The sequence below is a fragment of the Diceros bicornis genome, chromosome 15, assembly GCF_020826845.1.
Source record: "Diceros bicornis minor isolate mBicDic1 chromosome 15, mDicBic1.mat.cur, whole genome shotgun sequence".
In the NCBI taxonomy this organism is placed as follows: domain Eukaryota; kingdom Metazoa; phylum Chordata; class Mammalia; order Perissodactyla; family Rhinocerotidae; genus Diceros; species Diceros bicornis.
Window position 1 is genome coordinate 54240495 of NC_080754.1, and position 14773 is coordinate 54255267.

At 34.8% G+C, this 14773-nt stretch overlaps 1 protein-coding gene across 1 annotated transcript in view; it reads left to right on the forward strand.

Moving 5' to 3' along the window:
- The window catches only part of ZBBX (zinc finger B-box domain containing), a 100809-nt gene that overhangs the window by 59402 nt on the left and 26634 nt on the right, over positions 1-14773 (forward strand). Inside the window, exons 10-14 of the mRNA XM_058555595.1 lie at positions 2116-2236; positions 8473-8582; positions 8967-9067; positions 10212-10291; positions 11934-12073. Of these exons, the coding sequence (XP_058411578.1) occupies positions 2116-2236; positions 8473-8582; positions 8967-9067; positions 10212-10291; positions 11934-12073 (552 nt within the window). The remainder of the gene's footprint in view (positions 1-2115; positions 2237-8472; positions 8583-8966; positions 9068-10211; positions 10292-11933; positions 12074-14773) is intronic.

The window sequence follows — 14773 nt, forward strand, 5'->3', positions numbered from 1 at the left end:
AAATGTTGATGGTTGTTTGGGTTGTTTCATACTTTTGCCATTACAAGCAATGCTGTTATGAATATTCTTGTACAGGTCTCTGGTACACATGCAAACACGTTTCTAGGATGTCTGTTCCTGGGAGTGGAATAGCTGGGTCACAGGGTGTTCATATCTTCAATGATAGTAGATGAGGCTGAATTATTTACCAAAGTGTTTGTATCAGTTTTCACTCCCACCTGCAGTGTATAAGAGGTTTGGTTGCTTCCCATTATCACCAACACATAAATTGTCAGATTATAAAATTTTTGTTGGTCTAATAGAAATGAAATGGTATATTTAATTTGTGTACCTCATTACAAATGGCACTGAGTATTTTTCGTGTTGCTTGGCCATTTAGCTTAGTAGTGTTCTTTGAATTTTAAAGTTTTCTAGTTATTTCTGTTCCTGATTTCTACCTTGATTTTATTTTAGTGTACTCTAAAGGTTTATTTCCTTCAGTGTGAAAGGCAAGTACTTACAATGGCCTAGAAGGTTCCATGTGATCTGAAGTCTGTTATCTCCGTAATCTCATCTCCCATTATTCTCCCCCTGGCTTGTTCTGTTTCAGCCACAGTGGCCTCCTGGCTGCCCCTCAAACATGTCAGGCATATTTTCACTTTAAGACTTTTGCACTGTCTGTTAAGGAAAATACTCACCATCCATCAATATGAACGATGGGGCATCTCACACAAATTCTCACGAAAGGTAGCCATGAAACAAGAGAGCAAGCCGAAACCTAAGTTTCAGAGCTTGTGTGGCATTTTTCAGGGAGACGTGCCTTATAAACCCGTATGTTCTAGATTTGTTTTCTATAAGCAATCCTAAACAAGGGCTATGCTGCTAAATGCATTACATAGCTCAAGATTCTCCTTCTAGCAAATATCGTTAATCCATTTGCCAGGAGGTCAGCAGTTATTAACATATTTACCAGCAGATTAACCCAGGTCACCACTATCTTTATTCCCTGGGACTGTGTCATTGGTAACGAGAGAAGAGTGAATCACAGGCCAGCTGTTTTACCTCCTTCCTCCTCATCACCCTTCTAGATTTGGGGGGTTATCTCTGAAGCCCAGCGGCTCTTCTCTATGACCTAGGCAGAAATAAACAGTGAGTATTCGTTTTTTCTTTCAGCTTCACTGTCGAGAAATATTTTCTTTTGTAGTGGCAAGGGGAACTCACAGTGGAGGGATCTCCTTTTTCCCAGGACTTACTTGCTGGTGTGCTTAACTCCTGCTCCTTCAGTTTACCACATTCTGGTTGTTTTTCTTGGGACTTCCTCCAATTGCTTTCTTCAGGGCTGCTCTAGTTTTTGGGAAGAAGAGTGGGGTGACTTACATTCTTTTGGTTTATTTCAATTGCTGACATTTGGCTGTTTCTGGAAGCTAATCATTCAAGTCTAAAGTCAGACTGAGACTGTTCTGTAGTTTTAAAGTCTATAAAAATAATTTTTTCCATCTTTATCACTTTCCTTTCTTCTGCTCCAACATTTTTCCTGCTGTGATGGTCAGTTTGGAGAGAGGGATGATATCTGGGAGAGTGGAGAGACTAGTAATCCTGGAATTACACTGCTTTCTTTCCCAGAAATCTCCATCGGTTTTAAATATCTCTGAATAGTGGTTTTAATTTAGTACTACTTAGAAACATCTGGAAGTAAATTGCCATGTAGATATAAATTCATGAGGACAGTTGTCTCCTCCAGGTGACATTCTGAGTTATTTATTTTCTGTTTCCCATAATGTGTAAATATTATTGTCAGTAGCTATAATACATACCTTTATGTGTGTGTGCATTTATAGAATATATGATGAATCTATTTATCTTTGTCATTTAAAAGAATTAGTTGCTTTAAAAAACTTTGTGAATCATAAGATCCTTTCATCTCAGGGGATTACTGAAGAAAGCTGTCTATACACTCATTTAATAAATCACCAATATTTAACACTTTTGCATTATTTAAACCTAGAACTATTGATTATATAGATAAATATCAAAGCATGTTTGCCTCAAAAGTGGTGAGTTCTGTATCTTGAGAGAAGATGTGGTAATTTATAGATGAGGTTTCATTAATTATGCACATTACGTTTATTTTTATAGACTCATTGGAAGAATGTGAAGTACAAACTAATCTGAAAATTCGGAGAGAACCACTGAAGATTGAATTTAAAGAAGACAGTTTATCCTATATGGAAAAATTATGGCTTAAAAAATACAGGAGGTATTTTCTGAATTTTTGCATTATTAATGAGAAATATAAAAACTATTTATGTTCCTTGTGTGACATGCTTTTATTGTAGGAATTTTGTATGTGTGTTTCACATTTGCATAAATAATTTTAAAACAATATTAAATCCCTGTGAAGTTTCTACTGTTCTAATAAAAATTTTAATTCTATTTATGTATGTGATACATCATTAATTTAGAGAAATGAAAACATGTGTGGGGAAAAGGCATAAATAAGGCATGCAATTTAAGAACAATAGCAAAAATAATGTGATAAATGAAAGATTACTTTGAAGGAGTATTGCTGTCAGTTGTTTTACATTAGCCTAAACTTTTGAGGCTATATTTTCCAAACCTACTTTTAAGTTAATTAGACCTTTAATTTTATAGTTTTAGTGATAGTATTCAAATATATTTTATTCAAAGACTACATTGTTAGATTCACCATTTCATAAGGTGTCTAAAAATTAAACTATTAAAATAGTAAACTACAACTATGACTGAGTACATTAGAGTCATTCATAATTTTACCATCCTTCAAGTTGTGTTGGGAGGTACTTTTAATGGCCATCAGCTGAGTTTGCCGTGTAACAGTGTCGCTCCCACTTCACTGTGCCTGTGAATCCCCGAGACACTATGGTAAAATACAGATTCTTCTTCAGTAGTCTAGGTGAGGCCTGAGATTCTGCACTTGTGAATTTCTGACAGCTCCCAGATGATGCTGGTGTGGATAATGCTGCTCTCTGAACCACATTTTGAGGAATAAGGTGTTGGAGGACCTGTCTAGAATGTACCTGAGGAATAGTCATCAAGACTTTGCTTCACCTTCAGTCATATGAAATGGCTCTGGAGGTGGCCCATTCCATCTCTGGAACATTCTGCCTGCTATAATATCTCCTAATGAGCTGTAATCTGTTTCTGGCTGGTTTCTAAACTTGGCCATAATTCTACCAATTAAACCAATACGGAACAAACTGAAGTGCTCCTCTCCATGGCATTCACTTCAGATTTTTGAAATCAGCCCTCATGTCTCCCTTGAAGCCTCTGTGTGACAGGTGAATATCTACACCCCACCCCCACCTTCAACTGATTTTATGGCAGATTTTTTTCTTTTAAATTTTTTATTTTAAAATAAGATGTACAGAAGAGCTGCGAAATGGTATAAAGAATCCCCATATATCATTCATTCAGCTTTCCCTAATGGTAACATCTTACAGAACCACAGTGCATTTATCGAAACAAAGAAATTAGCATTGGTGCAATGTTATTAGCTAAACTACAGATTTTATTTGAATTTCACCAGCTTTTCTATTAACATCCTTATTCTGCTCTCAGATCCAATCCAGGATCTCACATTACGTTTTGTCACTTCTCCTTGTTCATTACAATTCCTTAGTCTTTCCTTTTCTTTCATGAACTTGACGTTTTTGAAGAGTACTTGCCAGGTGTTTCATAAAATATACTCAACTTGGGTTTGTTTGATTTTTTTTCATGATTAGATTAAGGTTGTACATTTTGAGGAAGAATACCACAAAAAGGATGTGCCCTTCTCAGGGTGTGATGTCACAGGATCGTGTTGTCAGTGTGTCTTATTACCAGGATGTTAACCTTGAACACATGGTTAACACATGGTTAATGTAGTGGTCGCTAAGTTTCTCCACTGTAAAATCACTCTTTTCCCGTTATAATTAATGTCTTGGTCCATTTGGGCTACTGTAACAGAGTGCCATAGACTGGGTGGCTTATAAACAACAAATATTTATTTCTCGGAGTTCTGGAGGTTGGGAAATCCAGATCAAGATACTAGCAGATTCAGAGTCTGGGGACAGCCTGCTTCCTGGTTCATGGATGGCCCTCTTTTCTCTGTGTCCTCACATGGCTCTCTCAGGCCTCTTCTGTAAGGGCACTAATCCTGTCATGGGGGCTCTGCCTTCACGATCTAATCGCCTCCATAGGCCCTACCTCTTAATGCCATCTCATTGGGTGATAGGATTTCAACACACGAATTTGGGGCAGGGGAGCACAAATATTCACATCATAGTAATTAAGAAATATTTTAGGGGAGATACTTTGAGATAATGTAAAATCTTGTTTTTCCTTACACTTTCACCACTAATTTTAGCGTTTATTAGTGGATTTTGCCTGCAGCAATTATTACTCTGCTGATCTGTTGGTGATTTTCTATCTCCCTCATTTCTGCTCCAATTATTAATCTATTATATTAATAAATTAATATAATTTACTGATTATTAATTCTTCAGGGAAGAATGTCCCTTCTCCTACTTTCATTTATTTATTCAATTGTTTATTTATGTGGACTCTTGATATTTGTTTTATTTTTTAGATTAATATGCAATAGTAGTGTTGTTTATTTTGTGGCTCGAATAGGTTCTGCTTAACCACTGAGTGCTCTGTCAGGTTGACTCCTCTGTCCTTTCAACCTATCCTTATCCTTTCTTATTTGTTGGTTGGTTTGCTTTGAACATCTCTTTATTTTTCTGGCACCCAAGATGCATTTCCCTGCCCCAGGAATCATTTCTCCAAAGCATCCTTGTTCCTTTTATTGGAGAATGGTGTTCAAAAACCAAGATCTGCACTCTAGGTGTGCTCATTGCTACTCGGGTGTCACAGATTCTGGGCCTTCTCAGAGAACAGATCTAGGAAATACATGTATGTATGCTAACCCAGTATACACATGCTTCTAAATTTATTTTTGTGCCTGTCTAACACAATATCTATTAACGTAAACACTTTATGAGTGTTCGTCGATGAGTTAAACTCACATTATCTATGAGTTCACACTCATACCTCTGACTGCAAACCAGCATCACAAGGTTCATTTACATTCTTTCTTTGCTTATTTGTAGTTTCTTTCACCTACAGTGAGAATCCTGGCTCTCATTATCTATGATGTATTTATTAATTTATCAACTACTGTTTGTGTATATATATATATACACAAACAGTAGTTTCAGAATTGCTAACTAATATCACTGAGACACAAATTTACTAAAGATAGAGTATATTGTTTGTGTACAGTGCTTTATATCTTTAGTCTACGGTATCTGGCCTTTCGTGTCCTTCATTTAGCAAAATGCATTTAAAATTCATCCATGTTCTTGAGTTGATCGAAATCTGTTCCTTTTTATTGTGGAGTAGTATTTCATCATCATGATGTACAGTTTACGCATTCATGTGTTGAGGAAAATCCTGTTGATTTCTGGTTTTGACAATTATGACTAAATCTGTTGTAAACATTTGCAAATAGGTTTTTGTTTGAATATAAGTTTTTAATTCCCTGGGTAAATACCTGGGACTGGGATGGTTGGGTTGTATGGTAAGTGTATGTTTATCTTTGTGAGAAACTGCCAAACTATTTTCCAAAGTGACTGCACAGTTTTGCATTCCTTCCTGCCATGTATGAGAGTTCTAGTTGCTCTCCATCCTTGCCAGCACCTTTTTTTTTTTTAAATTTTTTTCTTTTGGTGGTCATTTTAGTAGGTACGTAGTTGTATCCCATTGTGGTTTATGTGGCAGGGTTTTGAGTTCATTCATGTACTATTCTGGTTATACCTATGGAACTACCATCCAAGTTGTTTCTATCTGTTTTAAAGCATGACACCCATAACAGTCCTTCAGGTGTGAAACTCAGTAGCATGTACCTCTCAATTGCCACTTTCTAGCTTAGGAATTAGTACATAAAAGTAATCCCAAAGTCACTTATCTTTTTTGGTGGCTGCCTTTCACAATGAGTTTTTTATACAGTAAAAGAAGCACAATTTTGTTATTAAATGACCACCATCATTTGTGCTTGGACAATATAAGAAGCTTTAATCACAGGCACGTGAAGTCCAGAGCTATGCTAAATATTCAATGTTGGCAAATTTCCTTAGTAGGGAAGAACAGTTAGTGAACATATTTACTAGGGTCTTATTTACACAGTTATTTTTTTAACAGTAATCAATTTTTGAGTTAATGCTGTATGCCTTAATTATGGATGCTAATGTACAGTAATCCATTTGCAATTCACAAGTTTGTGATGCATTTCTGAGGCTGTGCTTCAGAAAAGTTTCCCCTGTTGATAACCAGGATCACAGTTTAGACTTTATTTTTGCCTATCACTATCATGTTTTATAATAGGCTTATAAATATATGATCCATTGCACTTTGTTTTTGAATTTCTTTTCTGATTTGGACAGTAATATTTTTTGTATTTTACCTGCAACCAATACATTAAGCGTTGATAGATCTTAATAGCAATCTTAATATCTCCAGTGGATCTTTTAAATGCTAGGAAAGTTTCAGCAAAGAGAGCATAAGATGTGGATTTAGAGTATTTTAAGGGTGGGTATAAGCAATGAGCTGATATTTCCACTCCAGTTCCCCTACTCTTCATTACGTATACTTCTCAAGTCTAGCTGATCATCAGAAGGACCCAGGGCAAGTTTTTAGAATACTGATTCCTTAACCCAATCCCAGACAGACCTAAAAATCAGTGTTTTTAAGGAAGAGTATCAGACTCTGTATTTAAAGAAGATCTTTTATAGTGATTCTGATGCAAACAGCCTAACACTGGTTCACAGAATAAATTTAGAACCACTCATCACAACTTTCCTCAAATGAATTGGTCAATGCTCAATAAATTTGTTTAAATTTTAAAAGAGAAAGATATGGTGAGATAATCCTATTCTAATGGATATTTTATCCTTTATTTATGTGCCATGATCCTTTAACGAAGCATTGGTGCGAAGGTCCCAATATGAAGAAGGCAAATTTAGTTCGTTGACTGACTAGCTGTTCATGGGCAAATCACTTAAGTTCTCTTGGTCCACATTTTCTCATCTGCAAAATATTGAGTTTAGAATAAACAATCTGTAGGGCACCTTCAGCTCCAACGCTTTATTATTTAGAGTCTTTGGTTCAGGGCTTCACTCATAAAATTGGTAAATTTTCATTTCATGAAGAAGGAGCTTCTGGATAATAGTACATTTATGTGTATGTATGATTGAATTTTTAGTACAGTATATCTGTGTCAAACTGGAAAGAGGTTTCTGGTGGCCAGGCACCAGTTTGTCTTTGACCTTTACTTTTTAATATTTTCCATCATTTAATTAAATTATGTATGTAAGATGACATGCTTATCAAATTACAAAGCTGAATAATATATAAATATTTTGGAGTGTTCTGATGTATACATTACATATATTGGGAAAATGCACATAGCCGTAGATTGCAGGAGATTATTAAATCTTTAGTGCCTTTGCAAATTTCAAAAGAGGCAATATTGAGTAATGATTAAGAACATGGACTTGGGGAGGCAGACTGCTTGGGTTAGAATTTCTTTTCTGCGTTTACTACCTAAATGACTTTGAACAAGTTGGTTTACTTCTTTGTGCCTCAGTTTCCTCATCTGTAAAATTAAGGTAATACTAGTGCTTATTTAATATTAAGATTTAATATCCCAAATTGGTTAGAACAGAGTCTGGTACATTTTAAATTTTGTGGATGTTGCCTACTAATGCCATTAAGAAGGCCCTGGCTTTTATGGGGACTCTGTGAGCTTGCATGGCCTAAGAGGGCTGTGCAGCTGTTTATATTCTTGGTTAAAAAGTGACTCCCCTCCCCAATAATTTGGAAATATCCTCTGGAACTAAATGCACACTCTTGACCTCTGAGAATTCCTGTGCTTTGTTGCCTTCCATGTGAGACATACCACATCAAACCTCATTGTAAATTGGTCGACAGATACCACAGCCAGAGCACCTTACATTCGTGTTGCGGGAGCCTATGTTATCACCCTATTGGCTTGGTAGAAATTTAGAAAAGTGTCTCTAGATTCCCTTAGAACTGATCAACATAATGCCAAGGGTGTGAAATACAATACACATTCATAAATTAGCTTTTTAAATAGCGTGGTATGTTTCATGGACTCCATGTGGCTTTTGCAAGAACACTGAGTTCTCTTATAACTTTGATGTTCATCCTAAATGAGAAACAGTAGTATATGCAATTTAAAAATCTCGTGTGATGTTAATTTGATTTACAAAATTATTTTAGTAGATTAAGATTCTGTTATACAAACATACTTTTCTTCCGTAAATTAGAGATACAGCTATGGCTTCATCATTAATTTTGTAGACTCACTCGTTTGTAAAATAAATCAAGATCTTGTCTGGGCAAGTTTCAGATAGTGTATGTTAGTCTTTCAATTGCTTTTTTCTTGTTTTGTAGAACTCCACAGGAGCAACTTCAAAGCATGCTACTGGATACATTCAAACCTCAATGTAAAACCCCTAGTGAGGCACAGTGTTCTCAGAATGAAAATGATGAAGATAGTGATGGTTAGTTCAGCCTTGATTAGATATTTTCAAATTTATTATTTCAAATTGTATACAGTAAGCATTAATCAGCATCTGCTTTCGGTTTTCTTTACTGTATCGTTCTCACCTGGACGATGTACCTTTTATCTCCAGGTCAAAACCATGCACACTCTTCTTGCCATCCTCTAGATTTACTTTGCCTTAATTTAAATAGTTTCATTTGAAAAATGAATGTTAAGAAAATGTATATTTTACTTGAATTGGGGAAATTGATATCATTTAAATTTTTGTGTGGATGCACGGGAGAACATTATTCTTTGATTGTTGGCCATGTTATTTGAAAATAGGAATTTATGAGGTAAGGTATGTTCTTTGGTGATATTATTTTCTAATCTTATTTCCTAGTTGAGGAGACCAAAATACAGCACCCGGCTCTTTTTCTGCCAATAGAAGAATTAAAGATAGAGAGACCTGAATCATCTCTAAAAATAGTCGAACTAGATGATGTAAGTGCATAATGACCATTCATATTACTTAACAAACAGGAAATTCATAACATGTAGTTACAACTACATATTATTTTCAACAAGATTTTTTTCATAATTCAACAGCTTAATAGGAAATTTACAAGTGTTTAAATTGAAACATGCTGACAGGAATAAAATAAAGTACTATTTTTAATGTAGACAGTAAATTTGTGAGGTAAATTGATATTGTGTCATTTTTTAGGAAGCTTGTGGTATGGGAGGTGGGAAGACATTTCACTCTTTTATAGAAAAGTAGTTTAGTGTTTGTTTAGTTCTTTATGTTAGGCTTTTTAACAAAGATTAGTCTCATTATATGGTATCTGTTTAATAAAATTTGTATACATTTAGTTTCCTGAATGTCAATTAATATTATTTTCTATTTAAAGGAAAAGTAGTATTAAGATGTAAGGGATTTAGTCTAGTGATGACTTGAATACAAACCTCTAGAAGACACCAACTAGAATCAGCTAGAGCTGGAGCCCGTCAGGGCCGTGACAAACTCAGTACATGTCTGACTGTCTAGTCATCCAGTAGCTGAATGTACACTTGTCCTTGATATTGCTCTGACTATGGTTGTCACAGAAAAAGACTAGCATGGAGGAAGTACCTTTTTAAATACTACTTTCTTCTTTAGGTTAATAGCTTCTGCTTTGTGTGTGTGTGCGTGTGTGTGTGTGCCTAGCAACATTTTTGTTTCTCCTCTGGATAAATTTAAGGTATTGAACAAATAAATACGCACACACATGCATATGTATGTGTGTGTGCTTGTCATTAAATTGATGAGAAGGGTAAGCTTGTAACATGCTGGCCAGAGAACTGACAACTGAAAACGTCTTCGTCGCTAATCTATTTGGCACTTAGTGGTTACATAACAAAACATAAGTTGTTATTGTTGGTGTTGGATATGATAGTAATGATAAAGTGACTGACAGCAAGTGCCCTCAACAAATACCTAATGAATTTATTTAGTTCTCCTAGAACTCATGTTCTATGGCATATAGTGAGAGAGCTCATGACATTAATTGTGGGAAGAAAATTCTCTACATATTGCCTACAAGTTAGCTGGTTAATGTATAATAAATTTATTGAACATACTAACATTATACAACATGCATTTAATAAGACTTATGAAGAGGAAGTTAAAGATCCAGGAAACTTCGTGCCTTACAACGTTGAGTTAGCTGATGCAGACAGTCAGCAAAGGTAAGATCTTTCTAATTCACTTTTGATGCTAACTAAAAACTCACAGAAAAAACAACTCTCTCTTTAAGAAATTCATGAGGTAAAAAACATGTGACTTTAATGTTAAAAGATATTTTACTTAAGCCATGTTTAAATTTGTGTTCAATGTTGCCGATATTTGTCCACATTCAATAGTTGGAAAATTTTCTATAATGATATGTTTATACTCTTACCTAATATCTGGATTATTTAATAGATGTTTATGGATTTAGGAATTATTATTTGAAACAGCTGACCGTATCTGGTGTATTTCGTAGGAGCTTTCTTCTTTTCTCCAAAGACTCTTTGGATTTTCCTTACTTTAGTTTGCTATGAATCCTAAATAAAACAGGTATATTAATGATTAGGTTGAGAGACAAAAAGAGCTCTCCAACTACAGATGACTTCCTATTATCTTCACAGTGTGAGAAATTAAATAAATGAAGTATAGTGGTTCACTTTGTAACTTTTTTTGTAGAATTTTGTCATTTCCAAAAATAAAATAATGTCTAGTTGTGTTTGTTAGTAATGTTAAAAATTGCTCCAAGTCCTCTTTGCTGTTGAAACTTCAGCTAGGATTTCAGCTGTTTTGACCACAAAGTATTGAATTGGGTAAACAGCAAAATGAAGTTCCTATTAAGTAGCCCCTACACCAATTCTTTGTTTATATATTCAGGTCAGCCTAGGCCCCTGTCAGCATTTTCGAACAGCAGTGGGCTTAAGTGATACCCTTGGACTCGAAAAGCCCCATGTTTGGACATATAGACCCAGATATCTAGCAGCAAGTGTGCTTTTGGCAGGAGACAAATTCTGGTCAGTAGATTAGAGGTTTGTGTCCACTACTATATCCCGAAGCTCTCTAATTTGATACTTTTATATATCTTATCTCAAGTCTTTGCTTTGACCTCCTAACCGTGTATGGTGTTAGAGAAGGCAGAAAAAGTTACTGATCATGGTTTGGCAATAGTTTTGCAGCTCAGGTTTGAAGGTGCCCATAGAACTTCTTTTCTAAGAAGAATCATAAAGGATCATAAGTGACAAAAGAGGACCTTTCTGGTTAAAGCATAATCCATGAGTTTTTATGATGGTACTGTAGAGCTTACAGAAGTATGAGGTATTATTAAATATATTATTCAATTCATAGAAAATCTTATTTATAATTATGCTTGTATATAGTAATCATCATGCAAAACTGAAACATAAATACCACATACGACTTTTTAGCTCTTATAGTTCATTGGTGAACAAATTAGAAGTTTATTTAAGTAATACAATTTTGATTTCATTGGATTTAAATAAGCTTGAATGATAACTCTACTTTTAGAACAAAGAATATAAGAAGCCAAACTTATTTTGGAATGATTTGAAAAAGAAACCTTCAATTGAAATTTTGCAGTTAATCAGATTCTGCCCGGGTGCCTATTTCTTTTACATCCATAACACTGTTTAGTTACTTGTGGTTTAGAATGTGTCTGCAGTAAGATTAAAACAAATATTAAATTAATATGAATAACCCTGTTCCTTTAAGGTTTTACTATATTTGTTTTGATAAGCTGGGACTTTTTACTTTTTTTAGTATAATTTCTTTAAATTCTATTCTTTTCCTTGTCCCTAAACATGAAAGTTGCACATTTCACGATTATCAGAATAGTTTTCTGTATGAAAATGACATCCGTCAACCTCATGTTTTCACCAAGGGAAAAACAGACCTCTTACATCTTCATCTGAGCAATAGCTCTTTGTATGGTAAAGATAACTCAAAAGGTAACTTTTTTCTTTTTGCTTAATATTGTTAACAATTAATGTTGGTAATTCAATGAAACCAATAGAGTATTGCAGTATACAAAAGATTTGCCTATTATGCTGTTCATTGTAAATCCAGAAAATTTAGTAATCAGAAGAAAATAGGTTGAAAATATATAGTTTTCTAGAAAACACTCTTTTTAGTCAATGGACAACAGTGTTTGTATTTGGAAGAAAAAGCAACCAATATAGGTCTCTCTAAAAGTTATTATGGACTGAGCTAGCATTTAAAAGATTACATGGATGAACTTTTAGTGACAAAATTCTGATTGGTACCGTGTTGCCTTCCCTTGCATTAAATCTTTCCCCAAAATATTCCAATTTGATGTAGTATTTCACATAAGTGATAAAACCGAAATAAAACAAATCATCTTGTTTATATATCTACATTGCTATTACTAGTAGTTCTCTTGGGATCTATAGATTAGAATGCTGTGTGCAACTATCTGGTTTCAATTTCCAGATGGTAAGATCGTCATTTAAAGACAGTCACAGCAAAGTATACTGGCCTGGGAGTCAGCTGTTGTTTCCATTTCTGCCTTACATCACTGTGTGACCTTGGATATGTCACTTACTTGTTTAGATGTCATTTTCCTAAATTACATATAGGAACTAGATTATTTCCAATTTGCCTTTCAAATATTATGTTTGATATACTTAGGATTTTCAGAAAAAACAGTAAATATATCTTATGTGAAGAATTTGAGAAGTACTAAGAGCATTGTTTAAGATACTTGTAAAATTGATGATTGCCTTCTAATTGGGTAGTAGCTGGTAGAGAACAGTGATTTGTGGTAATTCTGCTGGTTTTGATGTCTTCAACTACTAAGCCTCTAAATCATTTTGACCCACTATGAACGATGTCCACATGGGAACTAGGAACTTTACAGGGCTCCAAATCTAGTCCAGAGGTATTTTTTTGACCTACTTGGAGTATGGTATTCCAGTTGCCTTTGGGAAAATGGTGAACATAAATGCCCGTATAAGTGTGACTTTAAAGATAGTTAATTTTTTCAAATAGACTTTATTTTTTAGAGCAGTTTTAGGTTCGTAGCAAAATTGAGCAGGAAGTACAGAGTTCCCGTATACCCTCCGCCCCCTCAAAACCATAGTTTCTCCTCCTCAATCAACATCCCAAACCTGAGTAGTATATTTGTTGCAATCAACAAAAGTACATGACACATCATTATCACCCAAAGCCCATAGTTTACATGAGGGTTCACTCTTGGTGTTGTACCTTCTCTGGGTTTAGACAAATGTATAATAACATGTATCCACCATTATAGTACAAAACAGAATTGTTTCACTGCCCTAGAAATCTTCTGTGCTCTGCCTTTCATACTTCCCTCCCCTCTAACCCCTAGCAACCACCGATCTTTTTACTAGCTCTATAGTTTTGCCTTTTCCAGGATGTTATATAGTTGGAATCATACAGTATGGAGCCTTTTTAGATTGTCTTTTTTCACTTAGTAATATGTATTTAAGGTGCCTCTGTGTATTTTCATGCCTTGATAGCTCATCTTTTTTTTAGCGCTAATAGTATTCTGTTGTCTGGACTTACCACAATTTATTTATACATTCACCTACTTAAGGACATCTTGGTTGCTTCCAAGTTATGGAAATTATGAATAAAGCTGCTATAAACATTCACATGTAGGTTTTTGTTTGGACATAAGTTTTCAGCTTGTTTGGGTAAATACCAAGGAACATGACTGTTGGATTGTATGGTAAGAGTACGTTTAGTTTTCTAAGAAACCGCCAAACTGTCTTCCAAAGCAGCTGTGTGACTTTGCATCCCCCCCAGCAATTAGCGAGAGTTTCTGCTCTCCACATCCTCGCCAGCATTTGGTGTTGTCAATGTTTTGGATTTTTGCTGTTCTAATAATTGTGTAACGATATCTCGTTGTTGTTTTCATTTGCAATTCCTTAATAACATATGAGGTTGAGCATCTTTTCATGTGCTTATTTACCTTGTAATATCTTCTTTGATAAGGTATCCATTAAGGTCTTTGGCCCAGTTTTTAATTGGGTTGTTGGTTTTTTTTACCATTGAGATTTGAGAGTTCTTTTGTATATTTTGGATAACAGTACTTTATCAGATATGTGTTTTGCAAATATTTTCCCCCAGTCTGTGGCTTGTCTTCTCATTCTCTTGGCAGTGTCTTTCGTAGAACAGAAGTTTTTAATTTTAATGAAGTCCAGCTTATCAGTTATTTCTTTCATAGATTGTGTCTTTTGTGTTGTATCTTAAAAAGTCTTTGCCATATCCAAGATGATCTAGATTTTCTCCTATGTTCTAGGGGTTTTATAGTTTTGCATTTTACATTTAGATCTGTGATCCATTTTCAGTTAATTTTTGTGAAGGATGTAAAGTCTGTATCCAGATTCATTTTTTGGCATGTGGACAACTAGTTGTTCCAGCACTATTTGTTGAAAAGACTGTCTTTTCTCCGTTATATTGCCTTTGCTCTTTTCTCAAAGATCAGTTGACTACATTTATGTGGATCTATTTATGGATTCTCTATTTTGTTCCATTGATCTATTTTTGTATACTTTTGCTAATACCTCCCTGTCTTGATTGCAATAGTTGTGTGGTAATCCTTGAAGTAGTGTAGTATCAGTCCTCTGACTTTGTTCTATTCCTTCAATATTTTGCTGGCT